At 34.9% G+C, this 23855-nt stretch overlaps 1 protein-coding gene across 1 annotated transcript in view; it reads right to left on the bottom strand.

Moving 5' to 3' along the window:
• The window catches only part of Atp2b1 (ATPase, Ca++ transporting, plasma membrane 1), a 100271-nt gene that overhangs the window by 39453 nt on the left and 36963 nt on the right, over positions 1-23855 (bottom strand). Inside the window, exons 2-5 of the mRNA XM_013018873.1 lie at positions 19736-20164; positions 8872-9069; positions 1037-1291; positions 821-946 (exon numbers count right to left, since the gene is read on the bottom strand). Of these exons, the coding sequence (XP_012874327.1) occupies positions 821-946; positions 1037-1291; positions 8872-9069; positions 19736-19943 (787 nt within the window). The 5' untranslated portion in view covers positions 19944-20164. The remainder of the gene's footprint in view (positions 1-820; positions 947-1036; positions 1292-8871; positions 9070-19735; positions 20165-23855) is intronic.

Raw genomic sequence — 23855 nt, forward strand, 5'->3', positions numbered from 1 at the left:
TTTTAGGTAGGTTCTTGTCTGTGCCCAAGAGTAGGCTTTTGACTAAAATCCCTGGATCTATGATACATACATAAGTGGAATCACAGATGTGAGTCACCATGCTTACCTCACTAGTTTAGATGAGAGAGAGGTGTTTCTAACAAGCTTTTTTTCCCTGGCTAGTCTGAATAGCCATCCTCCTGATAGATCTCTATCTCCAAAATACCTGGGATTGCAGTCAAGAGCCACTGTATCAAGCCTACACCTCCTTTTTAAACAGTACTCTCACATAAACTCTTCTTCATCCTTCAAACATGTCTTAAGCATGTACAAATCCATTTCTGACTAGTCTATATGTGAATGTTGCTCTTATACCTAATTCTGGTTAGTCATATATTCTTAAACAGTTTATGTCTCAAACTCATTCTTCAGCAGTTAAATAAAAGATCTAGATTATGTGAATATTGAGGGTTTTTTAAATAATTTATTAAAAAAAACAAAATATTGTCCTTTGTATACCATCATATTTATTTGCTTTAATCCTATAATCAATCATCCTTTTATACTTCAACAGTCCTTAAGTATGAACATAAACCCTTCTGCTTCAAAAAAACAAAAACACAATAATTCAACAGGCATCATTAAGTTTAGATTCCTGTTCTAGATTCAATATTATCTCTGTTGTCTTATAAGAAAGGTCTCTAATGATTATAAGAGCAAAATATAAGCAAATATTGATTGTGTCATATTTTGCCTCTTATGGAAGGAAACTTGTATTGGTCGACAATGGGTATAGCTGTGCTGGAGGAAATAGTTCAAAGTTTAAAAAATGAATTCATACCTGATAAAAGTAAGGGATCCTTATCTAAAGATTTCTTAACATGATCAGATTCACCAGTCAACGAGCTTTCATCAATTTTGAGATCATTACCCTGAATAAGTATACCATCAGCTGGAAGAAGATCACCTACAACAAAAAAGCAGTGTTATGGATAAACTGTAAAGGAGATTATAACAGTTTTCCATTTAGTTAGATATGTTGCTTTGCTTTACTTACCATATTTCACTTGAGCAATATCCCCAACAGTAATGTCAGCTACAGGTATCTGAATGACCTGACCACCCCTGATGACGGTGAACTTTTGTTCCTGTTCAATTCGACTCTGCAAACCCCTGAACTGTTTCTCCTTACTCCAGTCATTGAAAGCAGTCACTAATACCACACACACCACTGACAAGAGGATTGCAGCTCCTTCAATCCAGCCGGTTTCACCTTCACCTTCTTCCTCCCCAACAGAAACTTCTCCACAAACTATTTGGAAAGAAAGAAAATGCTTATCAAAACATTTTGTATTATTGATAACGTAAGCCACACTGTATTTTTGTTTAATCTTTTTTTGTACTGTATCAATTCTGTGTTTATTTCTTTTATCAATTTTGTGTTTAGAATAAACTCTTGAACTCAAATATTCTGTAAGGATAACATCTTACTGTCAATTTCAAACCTAAAGGCATGTTACAGAATGCTTCAAAACACTTCATGTTACACTCCAGACCACTAAAAATGTACATCACAATAAAGTGAGTCACACAATTTTTTTCAGAAACTAAAATACCGAATGTTTTTAAGTAGACAACTTAATTCTTAATATTAAGCATGTAATGGTGTTATATACACCTTAATTTAAAATATTTCATTGCTAAAAATGCTAATGATCATCTTAATCATCACCAAATGATAATTTTTATTCTGGTAGGGGGTCTCAACATGATTATTAATGGTGACTGAATAATTATAGTAGTTGCTGAAGAATGAAGCAGTAAGAACATTCCTTTTTGCAGATTTTTCTATAGCATTTGATGCTTGATAACCTTCAATCTATAGAACCTTTTTCAAAGCTTCAGTCAATTCTCTCAAACTTTACTGCTATTTTATTAACTAAGTTTATGTAGCATTCTAAATCATTTTAACAATGTTCAGAGGATCTTCACCAATAGATTCCAAATCCTAAGAACCACTCTCCATCTCAATTGAGTTTTGCTCCGAGATTGCATCAATTCAGTTACAGGTCCAGGTTACACGTTTAGTTATCTTTGTGGTTCTATCACATTTACAATTACTTCCTCCACTGAAGTTCTGAGCCTCTCAAAGTCATCCATAAGAATGGGAATCAACTGCTAAACTCTTGTTAATGATGGTTATATTTTTTACTTCCTTCCAGAATCACAAATGTTCTTAATGGCATCTATACTGATAAGTTCTTTCCTGTAGTTTTCAATTTACTTTGCCCAAACCCATAAAAAAGAATCTCTACTTGTGGTATTAGAAGGCTTATGAAATGTATTACTTAAAATAATAGAACTGCAGTCATGGGTTGCAAACCAATGTTGTGCTAACAGACATGAAGATGTTTGCGTACATCTCCATTACAGCCCTTCAGTAACCAAGTGAACTGTCAATGAGCAGTAATATTTTGAAGACTTCTACCCACCCAGGGTGGTCTCAACAGTAGGCTTAAAATTCTCAGAAAACCATGTTGTAAGCAGACGTGATACTTTCTAAGGTTTGTTGTTCTGTTTACAAATCACTGGCAGAGTAGATTTTGTATAAATCTGAAGATTTCTGTATGGCAAAAGGATTGTTGGCTTCATAATAGCTGTATTAGCCCTTAATGAGAACAGGCCTGTCCTTTGAAGCTAGGAACTGACTTCTCCTTTCTAGTTATGAAAGTCATAGATGGCATTTTCTCTTAAAATAAGCATGTTTCATCTGCCTTGAAAAATGTGTTGTTTCATGTAGCCACCTTCATCAATTATTTTAGGTGGGTCTTCTGGATAGCTTGCTGTTTCACCTTGTACTTTCACTTTATTTCACATGATTCTTTTCCTTCAAATTTCTTTTGCTGCTTCCTTACTTTTCCTAGCCTTCACTAAAGTGAAGGAAGTTTATGCCTTCCTCTAGCTTAGACGTTGGTTTACAGTAATGATGTGGCTGCTTTGATACTCTATCCAGATCACTAAAACCTTGTCTGTATGAGCACTAAGACTCTTCACTTGGTTATTGTGTTTTAAAATTTCCCTCAAAACAACTTTTCCTTTGCACTCATAACTGTTTGGCACAAAAGACCTAGCTTTCAGCCTTCTTTGGTCTTACCATGTCTTCTTTATTAAGCTTAATAATTTCTAAAAACATGTCTGAAAGACATTTAGGAACCTTCTACTTGGACATTTAGGAGCCACTTTAAGACAATAATTAGTCTAAATTCAGCATGATTATCTCAGGAAATAGAGAGGCTAGAAGACAAAAGAGCACACCCAACATTTTTTTTCAGCTACATTCACTATTGTATATGGGTCTGGTAGAAAAGATCATTGATAACAGATCACCTTAACAGGTTTTTACAAAAATTACCGAAGTATGACAGATGCAAATGAGCCCATGTAGAAAAATGATGCCAACTGACTTGCTCAACACAGGGTTGCCACAAACTTTTAATTCATTTTGTTTAAAAAAAAAGCAATATCCATGAAGCACAATGAAGTCAAGTACAATAAGACAAAGTGTTTGTGCTTTTCTTAATCTGCTAAATTAGGCATCGGTTACACCTAAAAGTAGTTGACGCTTTTAATGATATATTTGATGGGCAAAATATGTATGAAAATTGAAGTATTATGCACCACTCATAACTCACAATTATGCCACTTTTACTACACTGCCATAAAAAAAGGCCTGGCTTCTATAATGTGAAGTCAAGAAAAATGCTACTTGTGGCTTCACCTGTATGTGGGCCTACTAGGTAGCAGACACTATTTTAGGAGTACAATATGTTAGCAATTTATATCCACTCTTTCCTCAAAGAACTCACATTCACATTACTTTAATAGTGGGAGTGATATAGAAATCATATAATGAAACATAAATAATTAACTTCAGGTATCTTCAAGTCCACACAAAAAATAATAATGCATTTAGGTTGAAGGAATCAAGAAGCCCCTCTGAGGTATCTACAGCATTTGGACTAGGAGCCAAATGTTAATAGGGAAACAACCACATAGATCTAAGGCAAAAGAATTCCAGGGAGAGATTAAAGTTAGTACAAGTGCTATATGGGAAAAAAAGGGGAGGGGGACCAGAAAGGAAGAGATGGGGAATGACCTCTCAAAAACCCCAAACACTCAAATACTGTAGGGTCAGTACAGTAAAATGGAATGGTGTTTTTTTGGACTTTGGGCTGAAATCTACTTTTGAGTCTAAAATCAATTCAGGGGCCCATGACAAACTTGTTAAAGAAAATGAAACAGACTAAAATAGAGTAAAATATAAAAGGATATACATGTAGGAAGTAAAGTATTGTTCCTTGAGGCTTTACTTTTGTTATTTATAAATTCACGGAAAGGGATATACTTTTCTGGATTGCTAGGTAAAATGATTTCTTCCTGAAATGTCTTAAAAGTCACTGGCTGGACATAAACCACAAGAAAAATGATACAGGAAAATATGTGCACAAAAGGCATTTAGAATGATTAAAGCATGTTCTAGAACTCTCCAGAATGTGAGAATGCTTATTAGAGATTTTTCTTGGGAGAGTGTGTGGGACAGGTTAATAACAGAATACAGAATTAAGAGTAAGACTCGTTAGGAAAGAAGTTAGAAAAGATGAAGTAAATGATTACACACACAAAAACAATGTGGAGAAACATTAGAATGCAGCCATCAATGAGTATAGAGCATTTTTCTAAGGTGAGGTAGAAACAGAATGAATCACTGTGATGTTGTTTCTTGCCCCCCCATTCAAATACTGGAAGTTGTGTTTTAATTATTTTCAAGCTGAAAAATGAAATAACTAGTTGAATGAACTTTTAGTTTACATTCTTTTAAATACTAGTTGTTAATACAACCTCCCTCCCTACCCAGAAGATAGACTAATTTTCTTAATTAGAGCAAGCCTGGATTTGAGATGAAGTTTTAAACACCACATTAAAAACTTTAAACAATCTGGAAACAGCTAAAATATTATCCAAATGAAGCACTTAAGTAGGTTTTATATTATTTATTAAAAACATAAAAATGTAATAATTTATAATATAGTGTGCATGAACAACAGACTGACATTAGAAGATGGAATTCATCAGTTACATGTCAACAAAAATTTTGTGCAATTGATAGATGGGACAAAGAATTGATTTAGTTGAGTAAACTTCCATTTGAATTTATATAACGTGTTCTTCTCAGCTATGAAAAACAATAAAACCGGGTTAAAAAATAAATTTTAGACCTAAATTAGGTTAATATTCCTGTTTCGCAGCTATATTAAATAATGAAAAATTCAAACAGTCATCTTTATTTTCCATTTTGAATATTTTTGAAACAAATTGACAATACATTTCATTTCATATACATTTGTAATCCATATTATACAGATGAGATTAAAACCATCTTTAAACACATGGTAGCAAAATATTCTAGTAACGAAATTCTTTTCCTACTGATGACCACAACAAATTATTTAAAGGAATTGTAGGGAAAAAGACCCAGACCATACTTATAAAAGGACTACAGTTTATAGCTATGTAATTTTTGTTTTGTTTTTATTGTTTTGGTAGTACTAGAGTTTGAACAATGGGTCTTGTGCTTGCTAGGTAAGTACTGCAGTACTTGAACCATGCCCCAAGCCAATTAGTTAACAATACTAAAGGGGAGGGGGGAGTTATTGTTTTCTCTCAAGTGGAAAGACAATAATAAAAATCTATTTTACCAAAAAGGTTCCCTTGAAAATATCTTCAACTGAGAGATATACAATCTAAGTTTCCCTTAAATTCCTCTGTCAGAAAGACAATCTTTCATTAAAAAAAATAATAAAACCCCAAAACTCTTAGCTATTTCTTGGATGGTATACCAGGTATATGCATTAACAGCATACAGAAGCCATTTGTAGAGTGCTGTTCAGGAAATTATGTAACAAAATTGTTCAAATTTCACATTACATTGGATGTACTGAATCAAGATGTGGAGATTAGGAGTCTGTGGTTCAAGGCTAGCCCAGGCACAAGTTTGTGGGACTCAATCTCAACCAATGGCAGAGTACAATGTTATGTGCCTGTCACACTCAGCTCTGTAGGAAAGCACAGATGCGGGACAGAGATTCAAGCCAGCTAGGCATAAAGCCAGACCCTATCTCAAAAAATAACTTATGGAAAAAAACAACTGGTGGAGTGGTTGAATGCCTGCCTAGCTATTGCAAGGCTTTGAGTTCAATTCTCAGTACTGGAAAAAAAAGTAGAAATGATTATTATTTACCATGATGCCAAAGTATCTTTTCATGAACAGTGTTAATTAAAGGATCTTTTAAAAGGGTCTATGACAGATGTAGATTATCTTCTCAGTTGGGCCTAATACCATAATCTCTAACAAATTCGGAAAAATTTTGGTCACTCTGTAAATAAAGTAGTTTGGGTTCCAGAAAGATTTGTCCTAGACATTGTTGGTAGAGTCCATTCTAGTGATTCTAGTGAAATTGTTTTCTTTCTCTATCTGTGGTACTTGGGTTTGGCTTTGGGATTTCTACTTGTTGGCAGGCTCTCTACCACATGAGAGCTTAAGTTATATTTTTGGATAAGTTCTCACATTTTGGTTTAGATTGGTCTGGAACCATGATTCTTTAGATCACTGCTTCTTGAGTAGCTGCAATTATACAAGGAACCACTGAATTCTTCTTAGTTTTCTTTACTTTTCTTATAGCTTTAGCAGGAAAAGTGCTAAAAGTAAAATTTTTAATAATCTACTAACTCAGTGAACTCTAGAACATCAATTCCTAATATCTATAGTAAAAGCTGGATAAATGGAAAACTGGCTAAACCAACTAGGCATCTCTTTTCAGACCAACACACATATCTATATTTCTTGCCACACACCCACACCTCTACCAGGTAAGCACACTTTCACATAGGTAACCAAACAGCCCAAACAACAAACATACTTTTAAAATTTGGAAAGATTGGAAAGATACATTAAAAATCATATAGCAGTAATCTCTAGAAAGAATTTTTTAAAGAATGTTACTACTTCCTTTAGATAGCCTTTTCCCACCTTACCTTTTTATACAGCAAAATATTACTATGTATTTAAGAAAAACACAAAAAATTGCCTACTAATACTGGTAAGATCATTGCCTAAATACCTTTCTATTTACATCAGTGATACTCAACCAGAGGCAATTTTACCCCCATGAAAAGACATGACAAACTTTAAAGTATTTGTTGCCTCACCTGGGGTAAAGGTACAAAAACATAGCAACAAAACTATTCTGGCTCAACATTTCAACAGTGCTGCTGCTCCTAGAAACCTGGTTTTATATTGATCTCAGATAAACTGGCTTATTCTTTGACTAGCTTCCTTAAAAAAAAAAAGTAAAGTCTTTTACAACACCCTTAGGCACAATTCCCTTGAAGGTATTACTTTGTATTACAACTTAAGCAACTTTTAGAGTTAATGAAGATTTGATTCTTCACAGCTTAAAAGGGATCAGAATGCAACTTTTACATGCAAAAAGTACTGTGCTGAACTCTCTTTTGATCTATAAAATACTACTGTATGACTTTATCATTAGTTGAGTACAGTAACCAAAACGAAGCTAGAATTACTAACAATTATAGGACATACTAACAATAATATTCAAGTAATTTTAAAGAGATAAATGAAAGGTAATGAACAAAACAAAGCCTTTTGTGGCCACAAGTTAAAGCAGATTTATTTACATTATAATGCATTTCTTCATTGGTTAGGATACTTTTAAAGTTACTAAGATTCCCTTCTCAACAAATAACCAAGGAGTGGTGGAGTGTTTATGAAATCCCAGCTATGTGGGAGTGCAATTAGGAGTTATAGGCATAGAAGTATAAGACCCTACTATATATATATACATATACACATATATATGCGCATATATATGCATATATGCACACCTAAAGCAAATAAATAAGGGCTGAGGGCCTGACTCAAGCAATAGAGTATTATCTAGCAAGTATAAGACGTTGAATTGAAAGCCCAGCACTACAAAAGAAAAGAATATCCAAATGCTCAAAAATCTGAAACTTTTTTTTTTTTGTTAGCCAGGGCACTGTCCCTGAACTCTTCAGCTCAAGGCTAGCAGTCTATCACTTGAGCCACAGCATCACTTCTGGTTTTCTGGTAGCTAAATGGAGATAAGAGTTGCATGATGTTCCTGTCTGGACTGGCTTTGAACTGCGATCCTCAGATCTCTGGCTCTGAGTAGCTAGAATTATAGGCATGAGCCACTGGTGCCTGGCGATCTAGAGCTTTTTGAGAACATGATGTCATAGTGTAAAATTCCATACCATGCAACTTTGTTTCATGCATAAAATTATTTAAAATATTAAATAGTGATAGCATAGATCATGTCATATATGTGTAGTGTTCATGTGTAACAAGTAGGTCATATATGCAGACTATGTGACATATACAACACATAGTGTATATGGCACATTGTTAAACTTCTGTGTTTATTATAAAATTCAAGTAACATTTTCTTTTTTCCTTTTTCTTGTTGGTCATGGGGCTTGAACTCTGGGCCTGGGTGCTGTGGTTTATTGGAGATAAGAGTCTCACAGACTTTCTTTCCTGGGCTGGCTTTGAACTGCAATCCTCAGGTAGCCTCCTGAGTAGCTAGGATTACAGGCATGAGCCACCGGTGCCTGGCTCCAGTAACATTTACTAATGCAATTTTGAAAATTATTTCAGGTAATATACTGAGAGCACTCAGAACTGTGCCTAGCAAATCACAGTCAGTACTGAAAATTTGGCTTATGTAGTAAGCAAATGAATATGCTGAAATAGCATCACATAACTGCCTTTTATCCCCCCTATTTACTTACGTGCATTATCCCCTTCTGGAGGTTGATAAAAAGAAAGGCCCAATGACACTATGGCTGCAATTTCTAAAATAATTAAAGTGACATCTTGTAATGCTTCCCATACTAACTGAAGAAAGGTTTTTGGCTTTTTAGGAGGTATAAAATTCTTTCCAAACGCTGCTTCTCTTCTTTCCAGATCTGCAGGGTTTCCACTTAAACCTAATAAAAAGAAATAAATATCAATGAAAAATATCTGTATCTACTGAAAATACACCAGATCATTACACCTTAGATTGCAATTTACAAGGCCCTACAAAAATGTTTATTTTCATGCTTTAGGCTAAGCGAACAGCATTTCAGTCACTGAAAACATGTGCAGTGCTTTACTTTAAGAATTCATTTCTAGTAGATACTCAAGAATGGGACTGAGGGTTAGGCATGTATTCTGGTTGTCTAGCATACACAAGGCCCTGGAATTGAAAAAATGGACTTTTAATGTTCACTTTCCCAGTGGTTTATTTCTCATCATACTTTTATACCATATTAAAAGCTGTCAGACCAGAACTAATTATGACCATGTGATAATACTATAATATTTCCATCACCTTTAGGGTATTTTCCCTTTCAAAATGGGACAGTCATACATAATACATATATACACATACATATACATACACATATTTGAAGATCTATTTAGTTCTTGAATCCTGAATAATTAACTAAAAGTGTTTGACTTTTATTTACGGAACAACATGGAAAGTTATAATTTGTCACAACCTCTAAAAACTCAAGTGAAATGTCTCTTAGATTGAGAAAAGATTCAGCAAACCACAAAACATAGGAGACTTAGAATGATCTTTGTTTCAAGAAACAGGAAGTGCTACTGGCTGACTCTACTTTCTATCACTGTAAGGAAAAAGGCACACTACAGAACAGAATACTTATTGTTTGGAGTGCAGAATTATAAGATATGAGGGAGGAGGTTAAATGAACATTCCTTTGCCTTGCCTTCAACTTATTAAGTACATCCACTTTAATTTAACCCTGCTTACCCTGTTAAACCTACATAGATTCCATTAGTATACATATGTACATGTTATGTAGACACAATAATTCAAGTGACAAGTTTTACTTTAAATTGAACAAAGGACTGCAGATGCCAGAGGAACAGTACTTTTAATTTGTCACTTTAGACCCAATTTCAACTTGGATTTTTTTGGCAAGAGCCATTTCATGAAAAATTATGAAAGGAAGATACGAAAGAAGATTACTGGAAGGCTCTTGTTTCTAAGCACTTTAGGTATTAATCTCAAATGCTAAAGGCATATAGAGTAGAAACAAAATACAGAATAAAAAAATGAGAAGTGAACACAAACTTCAAGCAATTATTTTGTTGAAGGTTTCTGATGATTCCAGAGTTAAGTTCTTAGTTTCAACTGTAACATGGTTAAACTGGGCAGTTCAAAAAGCATTTTAGATTTCTGATGTGAGAAGTCATCACCCAAAACCTTCCACAGAGCACTAAGCTTGGAAACAGAATCACTGGAAAGAAGGGAAGTAAAGAACTACAGTAATAGTGGTGTTATTAGATAATAGGTAGATTCGTCTTGTCTCATGTCTTAATGCTCTCAATAGCATAAAGAAAAGGAAAGAGGGTAAATTTATTGTAACTCTTCTAAACTATCACCACACACATAAGCACACACACACTATATAGTTCATGAACAAAGTTGCTTGGCTTTAGAAGTTCAACTACTGAAATCTGTATAAATCATTTCTTGGAGTTAAAGACACTACTATTTGTTGGTAAAACCTGTAAAATTGTTTTAATGTACCAAAGAAAATGTACAGTTTATAAATCACAAATTATAGAGATATTGCTATTAAGTCAGAGAGAAAATAAATTACAAACTGATCGAACACAATAGTCTTAACTACATTTTAGGGCAAATACTTTCTGAAAAAAAATTGTGAATCTAACTATAATAAAGCTACTGGTTTCATAACAGCAATTGATTCTCCAACAGTTATTTGCTGAACATCTACTAACTAACTACTTCCACATACTGTTCTATATGTTGAGAAGCCAGTGTTGAAAAAGACAAGTTCTCTGTCCAACAAGTACACACTACAGGGAGACAAAAAGCTACATAATTAAAGCAATTAGATACAAATAAGAACAATAAAAAGAGGGCACACTATAACTCTTACTGGATTGCCACAGCATTTCAGAAGAGCTAACATATGATTTGAGTCTGAATGATGAGGAGTCATCCATGAGAAGGCTTAGAGCAAAACTCTTCCAGCAGCATAAAAACAAATACAAAAGCCCAGAGACCAAAACAAAAACTACTCAGAAGTCAGAAACAAGCCACTGGGGCAAGAGTCCAGTGAGGAAAAAAGGAAATGGTATGATGGAAGAAGCAGCCAGAGGCAAGATCTTGAGTATATGTAGAGGAATGGCATTTAAGTATGGTAGAAACCACTAGGTTTTAAAGCAGGGAAGTGGTAAATAATCTTCAGCTTAGAAATGTCATTTAAATTGCTATGTAAAGAAAAAATTAAAGAGAGCCAATAGCAGAGGGAAAAGACTAGCTGGAAGGTTATTTCAGTAAAAATAAGAGAGGAGGCTGGAAGGTGGCTCAGGGGTAGAGTGCTTGCCTCTCATGCATGAGTCCCTGGGTTCAATTCCTCAGTTACCACATAAACAGAAAAAGCCAGAAGTGACACTGTGGCTCAAGTGGTAGAGTGCTAGCCTTGAGCTGAAAAGCTGAAGGACAGCCCTCAGGCCCAGAGTTTAAGCCCCATGGCTGACGAAAGAGAGAGAGAAAGCGAGAGAGAGAGAGATGGGGGGGTGTGGGAGAGGGAGGAGAGAGAGAGGGAGAGAGAGAGAGGGGAAGGTGGTTAAGTTTGAGTTTTAGAAGTAGAGACTGAGGAATAACTATCTACCAGGTACCACAGAAGATCAGACAATCTGAGGAATGACTGGCTGTTGGATGAAAAGGAGAGAGAAGAATGGGGGGGGGGGATCAGTCCAAATACTAGAATGGAACAGTTTACTGTAATATTAGAAATACGGTTGGTTTCACTGACAAATCATAATGGATGTGTAATTCAGTGGGTGGGCAACATATATTTACGAAGAGAGGGGAGGTTTTTTTAGAATGCAGAATCAGTAGAAAGGGTAAGGTAAAAATGATTTTATTTATACTTCTAAAAAAAACAATTAGAGTTGCAAAGTAACTAGATGTCTAGTCAAATCAGAATGCAGGAAAAATCCCCTATGCCAGGGAATCATCAATATATAGGATTCAAACGAATCCACAAGACAGATGAGAGCTTCTAGAAAGCTAGTTTAAGAGAACAGGATGGGCTGGGCGCTGGTGGCTCATACCTGTAATCCTAGCTACTCAGGAGGCTGAGATCTGAGGATCATGGTTCGATGTCAGCACAGGCAGGAAAGTCCGTGAGACTCTGCTCTCCAATAAGCTACTCAGAAAACCAGAAGTGGTGCTGTGGCTCAAGTGGTAGAGTGCTAGCCTTGAGCTGAAGAGCTGAGAGACAGTGCCCAGGCCCAGAGTTCAAGTCCCATGACCGGAAAAAGGGGGGGGGAGAAGAACAGGATGAAGGCTACAAGCCTTGGAACACTCCATCATTTGATAGTCAGATGGGAAAAAGAAGCCAAAGGCAACTGAGAAGGAAAAGCTAAGTGGGAGGTGACAATGGGGATAAAGCACAACAAAACAAAACATGTTCATGTAGTACTACTGAAACCCAGGAAAAAAATTTAAAAAGAAAACACGCTGACTAGTGTTAGTAGGCTGAGAAAGATGAAGTCAGAGAATGGATTACTTTCTTTCATTAGATAATAGAGGCTGATGATCTAGATAAGGAACCTTCCAGTGGCATTACATAGAATAAAATCTGATTAGTCAGAACTGAACAGAGAATGGGAATGAGAAAATGAAAATAGCAAGTACAGATAATTTTTTCAGTGAATATGATGTAGTGGGGAGATGTAAAGGTGAGTTAAAGTGGTTTTTATTTGCATTTTGGCTTGCTAACAGTGAATGACAGACAGTAAATCAAGTTATTTACCAAAGATAATAAGAAGTAGAGAAGATGACAGCAATGATACAAAACACAAAGGGTAATACTGAAGAACCACCTCTGAAAAAGCAAAAAGGAATGGAACCACAGTGTGTATAGGTGCTAGCCTAATATAGATATAGGAAAATAATTGCAAGGAGAAATGAATATTTGTGAGAAAGATATATAGCAAGACTGATAGGGGAATGAAACTTGGTCCTAGTTTTAAAAATATACAAGATTCATCAATCATTTGGAGGGAGTAACAAGAAAATGTAAAATTCTGTGGGCTGAACTGGCAAGGAAGTCAAGGACATGCATGGACTTGATCTCTCATGGCTCAGCTTTACAAAGAAAACATAATCCAAACCCATCAAAACAACTTCAGAATTACATGCTTCTGAGGCTTGGATCCATCACTGTTGGAAGTAAAAAGAGCCATGTTCATTTATGAGTAGATAATGGCTCAATAGTACTATTATCTTTATATTTGAAAAACAAAGGCCTTGATTTTTATATAAGACCTTGATATTTGATATGAAAAAAGTAACATCTCAAATTGCTGGGGCTAACTCAGGAAAGACAGGAATGGTTTACTAGAATGTTGGAAGCATGTGGATTTAGCTGAAAATGATTACACCTACTAGTCCTATTAAATTCTGTACCTCAAATTGTGCCTGCATTTGTGTATGTATGTATCTGCATGTGAAAGTAGGAGGCAGCAGCAGCCGATCTGACTTCTCTGTGAGGTCCAAAGCAAAACAATGCAGATCTAGAAAAATATGTGGAAATTTGTGCTCATGTGCACACTTCTTGGTACGCAACCTAACTCTCCCTCTATTCTCAATTTCAAAGGAAGGGCTCATCTCTCCCCCTTTCCCAAGTTTTAGAACCCCCGGAATATTGTCAAACTTATATATTCATTCCTAAATATCTACCAAGTGCCAAGCACTGTGAAGGCAATAAACATACAAACAAGATATAAATTAGCCAGGATGCCTTTCATGAAATATTTGCCTCCAAGGAGTTTGGAAGGCAGAGTTTAGTAATTAGTTAAATACAGCAAAGTATATCAAGGATTACAATGAAGCCGTTGAGGAAACTGAGACATACATATGAAAGTAGAATCCACATGTAAGGTATTGGATAGATGGGCTAATTCTATGCTATATTGGAGTTGATATCTTAACACTGGTTAAGATATAAACAGTTATAATAAGGTTTCCTATCTTTATTAAATAATGAAGCATTTTATCCTTTATAGAGGATAGTATTTTAGGCAGAGGTCAAGTGTTTAAGATATAAATCACTAGAAGAAGCCCAAGAGCAAGTTATTTAAGACAAATTTTTGCTATGCTTCAAAAGTTAAAGACCAGAGGTTTTTTGTTTTTGTTTGTTCTTGTTTTTGAGAGAGATTAGAAAAACAGGGATCAGATCTCAAGAAGATTTAAGCCTAAATGAGAAATCTCAACTCCATTCTGATGATACTACAAAACCACTGCTGGCTTCAAGTAGAAAAGTGGAAGGCAATGTGAAGAAAGGCAAGAGACACCATTTATTCTTACCTAAATTATTGTAAGGCAACATAGTAAAATCTAAGAGGGTAGTGGAGATAAAGGTAGCTACTCTCAGTTAACAGAAAGTGAGTTATCAGAATTTCCAATAATTGTCAATGAAGGGAGCGAGAGTAGGTGAAAAGTTCATGTCAAACTCAAATCTACAGAAGTTTCTGGCTTAGATGGATAACAATTTTACTGAAAAGAGGGTGGTACTTTTAGAAGGAAATGTTTGAAGAGTATAAAACAATGGAGGTATTAAAAAGGACTCAGGTCTTTATTCCCCAGCTTCAGGAGGAAATCCTGGACTATAGGGAATCACCCAGGAGAGCGCACTGAAAAACAGCAACCTGAGGATAACTTAACGGTAAACACAGGAAGAGAGTTCTTAAAGAGTACAGCATTAATAAGAAAAGGAAGTACGTCTACAGTAATCTGAAAACTAAGGGTAAAAAAAATAACAATACTAATGTCCATGCTACTTCACATTTTTTCATATGTGAAAGCACTTGAACATGCTAAAGTTAGCAAAGTAATGTTAAAATTATCTTTTAAAAATTCACAGGTAATGAAAACTAATGATGAGAGCAGTTATGAAAATAATGTATAATTTTCAATTACAGTAGCAATACATTTCTAGGACTAGGTCACGTAAAATCAACATAAAACTTGCAATGGTACCATCCCTCCAAATACATGCTGAACACCCATGCTAATCTAGATAATCTATCATATACAAGGAGGCTAGAACATTCCTGTAGTAGTCTTATAAGTTAATAAGGATTTATACTGGATGAAGAATTGATTTGGGGGAAGTAGCATGGTATTAGGGACTAAACTCAGTGCAACATGATTGCTAGACAAGTATTCCACACTTGGGTCACTCCTCAAGTACTTTTCATTTTCACATGTTTTTCACACAGGCTAACTTTGCATTGGCTGGCTTCAAATTGTGATCCTTTCCCAGTAGCTGGAATTACAGGCATAGGACTTCATGTCCAGCTTGAAGAACATTTTCTGAAAGAGTTAAAAATATATTTCTATGTGTGAATATTAGGGGTTTTGCATTATACAATGAATACATGATCAAAGTGTACCATTGTAAAATTCTTACTTCTAGTGATGGCAAATATATGCTGTCATCTGAAACATGATGGGAACTTCAGACAATCAGACAACTTCTGTCAATGCTATCCTGTTTTCTACCACACAAAAAAATTCTCTCTACCATTTTCTCTTTTTTTCCTTTTGTTCTTTGTCTCTTCTACTTAATTGTTAGCAATCAACACTGCAAAAGTAATGTTTCACCTTTTCTAAGTCCACGAAGCTAATGCTTCTTACAGAGTACCACTTGACACCTGCTTTTAATTTTTATGAATTTATTTTTATACTTTGTTTATTGAAGTCTGCTGTATAATGAACTGATACTAGAGCTAGAAACTTGCATTCCAGAAATCTTATTATTAGAGGATCTTCCTTACCATTCAACATAAAGAATTCATTGAAATAGGAATGATACTAAAAGCAATTCTAAAAATAAAAGGAACAAGAAATGCAATTTAGAATATAAGAAAGTCAATGTAAAAAAAAAACAAATATTACAGGAAAAATGTTAAAGTTATGTAGTTCGGATGTTATAAACAGGGTATTTTGGTATAAAAATACATTCTTGAATCCCAAAGCCTTTAAGACAGATGCTGTTTTAAGAAAGCTAAAACTAAGAAGTTACAAATCTCAATTTCAGTTAATTATGAAATTTATTGTTCCAATTCCTTTCAGAGTGAGGTAGTAGACCTGGTGCTGGTAAGACCTGGAGGATCTCAGTTCAAACCAGCCAGAAGTCCTCAAAACTTCATCTCTAAATAACTAGCAAAAAAACTGGCTAGAGGTTTGGCTCAAGTGGGAGAGTGCCAGCCAAGAGCAAGGAAGCCAACTGAAAATATAAGGCTCAATTCCGAAGGCAGGGAGAGAATAATCATTTAATATGAAAAAAAAATCACATCTGGCTCAAACACTTCTAGTAAACATTAGTATTCTTCAGAAAATTCAAGAACTATTCTGTTAAGCCTGGTATGGTGAAATATGCTTATAATGCTAGTTATTTGGGAGGTGGAGGCAAGAGGTTTTGAGTTCACACCCAGCACAGTAAGTTAGCATGACCCCATTTCAAACAAAATATAAACAAGGGTTGGGGGCATGGTTTCAAGTAGTATCATACTTGCCTAGTATGCTTAAGGTCCTGGTTTCAGTGGGAACACTGAATGTATCCTAATGGCCCATGTGTTAAATAAAGGCTTGGTCATCATCTTGGGCTACTATTAGGAGGTAGTAGAATGTTTGGGAGGCTGGACCTACTGGAAGTAACTTAGGTCCCTGTAGTGTGCCTTGAGGGGATTAGTGAACTCTGATCCCTTCTCCCTGTCTCTTTCTGTTTGCTAGCTGTCATGAGATAAATAGGTTCCTTTACTACATGTTCCTGCTAATAATGTTCTGCTTCATTATAGTCCTCAAAGCAACAAACCAACTAGCCATAAACTGAAAACCACAAAGTATGAATCAAAACAAATGCTTCTTTTCTTTTTTGTCAGTCATGGGGCCTGAACTCTGGGCCTGGGTGATGTCCACAGCTCTTCAGCTCAAGGCTAGCTCTATCTAGCACTTGAGCCATAGCACCACTTACGGCTTTTTCTGCTTATGTGGTACTGAGGAATTGAACCCAGGGCCTCATGCATGCAAGGCAAGCACTCTACCACTGAGAACCTTCCCGGCCCAAATGTTTTTTTTCTTTTGTTATCTTAGGTATTTTGTTAGAGTGACAGAAAATAAAATAAAAATTTCCCCTCATAATTTCCAGAAGAATTCTATTCTCCTAAAAACTGTGTGAGCTGAACTTGCATAACATGCAGTACATGTGCAGTGGTTTAAGGGTCTGTATTAAAAACCCCCTTTTTAAAGAGTGATATATAAAACACATACTCTGAAGCTGGATACCCATGGCTTATGTCTGTAATCCTGGCTACTCAAGAGGCTCAAATCTGAGCCTGAGCAGGAATATCCATGAGACTGATCTCCAATTAACTACCAAAAAGCTGAAAATGGAGCTGTTGCTCAAGTGGCAGAGTGTTAGTCTTGAAGAGAAAAAGCTCAGGGCAGTGAGTGCCTAGGCCCTCAGTTCAAGCTCCATACCTGCACAAAAATCAAACATGTAGCCTGATCAAAGACTGTATCAGTCAATGATGATTAATAAATTACAGAACTAAAAGGACATGTAAACTTCATACAAACTCCTACTTGCTTATTCTTGACACTTTAGTTATTACTGTTTGCCTAGTTGATATGAGACAAAATGATCTATAGCTTTCTGAGTGAAATAGTTCTATGAAATTAAACTGAAACTATCAAGAGTCTTTTGAAAATAAACTTTAATGAAGGCTACTTGGGTTTTGATTTATATTCTTCAAAATTGTAAATACAAACAGAATGCTTACTATGTTTTTTTATAGATCATGGGGCTTGAACTCAGGGCCAGGGTATTGTCCCTGAGCATTTCTACTCAAACTAACACTTCACCACTTTGAGCCATAGCTTCACTTTCAGTTTTCTGGTGGTTAATTGGACTTAAGAGTCTCACAGACTTTCCTACCCAGATTGGCTTTAAACCTCAATCCTCAGATCTTAGCTTCCTGAGTAGCTAGGATTACAGGCATGAGCGACCAGCACCTGGCTACAATGGTTATTTTCATTGTCTTTAAAAACATTTAAAAATGATAATTGTTAATATTTAGTATGTTACTTTAGCTAATATTAAATCTACAATAATAGAACAAGAACTTTATAAAAAAAAACAGAGGAAAAAACAATGCACATTTTTATTTAACAGAGCATGAATAAGCTGAAAAAGAGCACCCCCCCCCCAAGTAGTGTAAGAAGCCCTTTAAAGACACGTATGACTACTTATACTGGCTTCCTCAACATCATTTACCTCAGAGAAATCAAAGAAACTATCATAATAGCAATTTGCATAATTATATACATGTTTTCTACATAATTTTTCTATAATTGCCTTTAGAATAGTATCCAAACATTTAATCATTAAACATTTAACCTGTATTCCCTTCCATTTTCACCTTTGCCAATATGAAATCGCCTTTCTGAAATGCCTAATCATATATTATATTAAATATGATCAATGAATTAAACACTGTCTTTTTCAAATAATTTCAAAGACTATAATGCAGTGAAGTCATAATAGTACTTTGGTGGGGGGGGAGGTTTGGGTGGGAGGGTGGGGGGGGAAGGATGGGATGGGAAGGGGAAACAAAGGAGAAGGCTACAATGCTTGATAAAAAATGTACTCATTATCTTGCCCATGTAATTGTAACCCCTCTGTACAGTATTTTCAAAATAAAAAAATAAAAAATAAAAAAAGAATTATGATACTCAAGCCTTATTTAAACACAGGAAAATTAACTGGGTGCAGTGGTTGTGGTTCACACCTATATTCCTAGCTACTCAGGAGATCTTGAAAGTCAAGGTTTGAAGCCACTTCAGAAAGAAAAATACAGAGACCCTTATCTCCAATTATCTAAAAAAAAAAAAAAGTCTGCAAATAGAGGTGTGGTTCAACTGCAGACCACCAGCACTGAGCAAAAAAGGTAAGCAAGAGTGAGAGGCCCTAAGTTCATGCCCCAGTACTAGCACCAATAAACAAACAAACCAATAAATAGAAATCAACATAATTCAAAAGTTGAAAATTATTTTTAACCACAGCTAAGGGAAAAAACTGCCCTCTAGTCTACAATGTTGTTTATGAACAGACTAATAAAGTTTAGATTAAGCTCCATAAACTAAAACAACTTGGATAGCTATTTACAGTGGTAATTATTTTAAGTTAGCTGGCAAAATGGAAGATGATGAACTGAGTTTATTTCCACTGTATCCCTTCGGGGGTACCGAGCCTGGTTACATCCTGTATAGCTTCAATGGAAAGACACTCTTGTTATTGTAAACAGGCAGCACTAATATGAACAATAGAACAAAATATTTGTCTCTCTGGTCTAAAACATTTCTCAAACTAAAGATACTCTATACCAATCTGATAAACACTTCATTTTAATATCACTATAACTATGGCATGATCACGATAGCCAACACAATAAAATCATGCTATTTACAATAACCATGTTATTTATAAAGAGCACTCTGCACAAAAGACTAAAAACAAACATAATACAACTTACCTTCATTGGGAGATGTTTTCAACTTGGTACAAATTCCATAGACATCTCCATAGCTTTCCTGTATTTTTCTTAATGCATCTGTGGACCTGAGCTCCATTAGAGCCCGCAGCTCTGCGAGCGTAATTCCAAAGTCTCCATCATGATTAGCTTCCTTCAAAGAGTTTTTTACACCACTATATGCAACTGAGTTGTTTGCCATGTCGCCCATTATAAGTATAATTTATTAGGAGGAAAATGTTTCCCAAATGAATCTAATTTTCACTTGATTTACTTCCAAGATGAAAATCTTTTAAATATGAAAATCGTTCCCAAACCAAACACTCATTGTAGGACTTTATAAAGCAGCATCAGCAGCAGCATTTCCCAGAGAAGTATCTTGACCTTTGGCCCATGACTTGTTTCTTCCCATCAATCATGAGATGTATACATCTGAAAGAAGAAAATATTTAAAAGTAACTAGGTCTGAAAAGTATTATTATCATCAAGTAATTAATTCAAGTAAAGTGTTTAATTATAATTTTTCGTGAATTGTGGTTTCATGCTTTAACCTTCATTGCAAGATAAAGATAAAAGGTGACTTCTAAATAACAATAATTTATAACAGAAGCCATCACATCCAATCATTATTAAATAAAGTTGCATCTCATATGACTGACTTTCACATTTCAGTTACAACTATTATTTCAGTATTAGAGTGCCACTGAAGTACTTAGGTTCAAGCATTAGGCTAGTTGTTAAATTCATCCCAATCAATAAAATTATACTACTTCTTACTGTACTAAAGAATGAGATCCATAGAAATTGAGCTTTCAGCAAACAAATGGATTGAATGTCAGGCTGGACTGATATTAATGAACCTTTCTCTGAACCTTTCACATGGAATAGCTTTTCAAAAGACAAAAAGTATAATATTTTAAAAAAAAGGTATAATGAACCCTTTAGTTTAGTATGGCTTCATACATTTCTCCTTGGCCATTTAGCTACACCACCATCATTTGGCTTTCTAAACTTGCCTTCTAATATAACTGTACCACATGTTATTACCTCAGATCTTCTTATAACTGTCTAGCTGAAGAAATTCTCTATACCTTTGTTCTTTTATTCCTCCCCCCTACCTTCACCAGGGTTTGTACTTAAGGTTTTATATTTGCTCAGCTGGTATTTTGCAAATTAAACCATGCCTTCAGCTCCACTTTTTGTTTTCTGGTTTGGAGACGGCGTCTCACTGGCTTTTCTGCTGGGACTGGCTTCAGACCCTCCAGCTCTCAGCCTCTAGAGTAGCTAGGATTATAGGCAAGAATTGCTGGGGTGTGGGCTGTTATTTTCTTTGCAAATCTTATTACTATCTGAAATTATCATGCTTATTTATCTACATGTTATTAGTTCTGAAAATAGGGTTTTCCTATCACTATATTTATTCTGAGGATCTAGAATTGTGTCACATGATGGATGGACAATAAAACACTTTTTTTTTTTAAGACAAGGCCTCATTATGTAAACCCAGACAGACTGGCCTTGAATTCATGATTAAGGCCTTGCCTCAGCTTCCCTAATACTGGGATTACAGATAATAATATCTAAGGAACAAATGGAGATATCATTATATTTTCAGTTCCTCTTAGTACTCTAATCTACCAAAAGATGACCTCTCAACTCTTCTTTCTCTATAACTTCAAATTAATCTGGGAAGCAATGGATATTTATCATATTCCCTAATAACAGATTCCCACTACTATTAGCATTATTCTAAATACCTGGTCTTAAACTGTTATATCACCTTTAATTTCTAGCTCTTATACTGTAGTTACTGAAATTGATTCATTCTTTCTTTGTAAGGTCTCTTCTGTAAGCCTTTAGTCCTTGATTTTCAAAGCCCTCTATGCAAATTAGAATTTTCAGGTTCCTTCTCATTAATGCCTTACATATTTTCCTACTACATTTTAAAAATAGGCATTTTAACACTATATCTAATCTTACAGTAGGAAAATTGTTCATGCCTATTTGACATTCAAGGCCAAGGTAGAGTTAACTGATTCAACTTCTCTTCTTCTTCAAGCAATTTGCCTTGTCCTGCCAAAAATACTTAATAATATGTTTAATGGTTAGGAACCAGAAAAGATATTGGAGGGTACAAGTAATATATAAAAATGTTATGAGGATAAACCATGGTATATGTTTCATATACTTCAGTTTCCAGAAGAGTTAATTGGTATGTTTGTTAAAAGATAAATTGCTGGGTTCCAGTTCCAGTGTTTGTTATTCAGTATTAAAAAGGAGCTCCATAATTTGTATTTCTATAGAATTCTCATTTGATGCTTATCTCTCTATGGAACATTATGAGAACCACTAGATTGTAGAACTGATTAAAAAAACTAAAGCATTTATACTAGTAGTCTGAGGGTAATTAAATGAAGAAAGTTTGTCTTGTGCTAAGTTTACAAGGATGTAAGTTTACAAGCGATTTTTTTCAGTGCCTGTTTCCTTCCATTTCACAAACACTTCTGCTTGCCCAATTATTACCAATTTTACTCATCTCTTAGGCAAAGAGGGTTCACTCATCAAACACTATAATAACCCATCTTCAAAAACTAGTAAACAGTAGTTATTTGTTAATCTCCTTAGATTTCCATATACAAAATTTGTTGGCCCACATATAATGCTAATCTTAAAATATAGTATTATTTGTCTAACATATGAAATAAGTAAGTCTGTTTGTTGGGAGCATGTATTCTTTGGCTTCTACAAAGAGAAATTTCCCTCTGTAAGTGCTACCTAACCATTTGCCACAGTCATGACAACTTGCCTGACAGAGATTATTCTAAAAGAAAGTAGATTCATGTAGCTTAATGATCATTTGAGTCTCTGGGTCAATCAATGACTAAAATTTGTCCAATCCATCTTTACAGCAATTTGTCAATAAATTATTTCTAGGGTTTGAGTTTCGTAGTAAGTACATAATTACCAATCACATTCCATTACCAATCATATAACTTGTTGGGGAGAAAGTAGCTCAGGAAAAGCAAATAAGTAAGTCATTCTCCAAAAATGGACTATTTACTTACTGACCAACTGTAAGTTACATATCAGGCAGTTATCTGTTTCTAGGTGGCTATAGATGTCCCTCTCCTACTATTTTCTTCTTTATCTACTCTTTCATTCATCTAGTTAACTGGGTGATTGATAGGAACAAAAATGTTTTCTTTGCATTTGTTAGGCTCAACATGACAATCAAGTAAGATACATGTTATGTGGGATTCAGATACAACTTGAATGAACACCCATTTTGATTCTCTCTATTCTTCAACAGAATTTACTCTTTCATTTAAAAAACTAAGGAAGAAGTGTTAAGTGGAAGTTGAGAACTCAGAAGAGGTGTGTTTTAAAGAAAATACATAGCTATTCTATATCAGACACTTAGCTTACAAAATTCATTCCAGAATAAATGACATCTTTGATCAAACCACAGTTGGTGGTCTTTAAGGTATTATTTCTTTGAGGTATTATTCAAAAAGAGATAGCTGAAAACTAGAGTTGGGAAAAGATATCTTTATTTTTTTAAAAGGAGTCAAGTAGATTCTACTATCACATAAGCTTCTCTGGGTAAGGGCAGGGACTCAAAAGAAAACAAAGGATAACTGTGAGGTCCTGGTAATGAGTGGAAATCATAGAGACAGCTTTGTTAGTAAAACAATTTCTGTTCTTTCACAAGATCATTTGACTTATAGATCATAGAAAAACATGTATGAAAGTGATCTAGATTCAACAATGACGGCAAAGAAAATCACTCAGAAAAAATAAGTAAACAAAGGAGAATAGTTAAATCAATTGTTAAACAGGGAGGTAGATGAGATATAAACCTCTAAAATAATTTTTTAATATTACACAGCAACACAGAATTGTGAGCCAGCTAGAAAATATATGCTAATGAAATTAAGAATATTAGTAAGAAGAGTAACAACCTGTAGAGAGGCATTTACCTGAACTGTTCTAAACTTTTGTTAGTGATTTAAAGATACAGCAACTGAAGACAAAAATTTATTCAATCTATAAATGACTTGAAGCTATGTAAATCAGCAAATATGTTAGAAGACAGGATCAGGATCCACACAGATAGAAAAGG

This window comes from Dipodomys ordii, unplaced genomic scaffold, assembly GCF_000151885.1.
Source record: "Dipodomys ordii isolate 6190 unplaced genomic scaffold, Dord_2.0 Scaffold3, whole genome shotgun sequence".
NCBI classification, from domain to species: Eukaryota; Metazoa; Chordata; class Mammalia; order Rodentia; family Heteromyidae; genus Dipodomys; species Dipodomys ordii.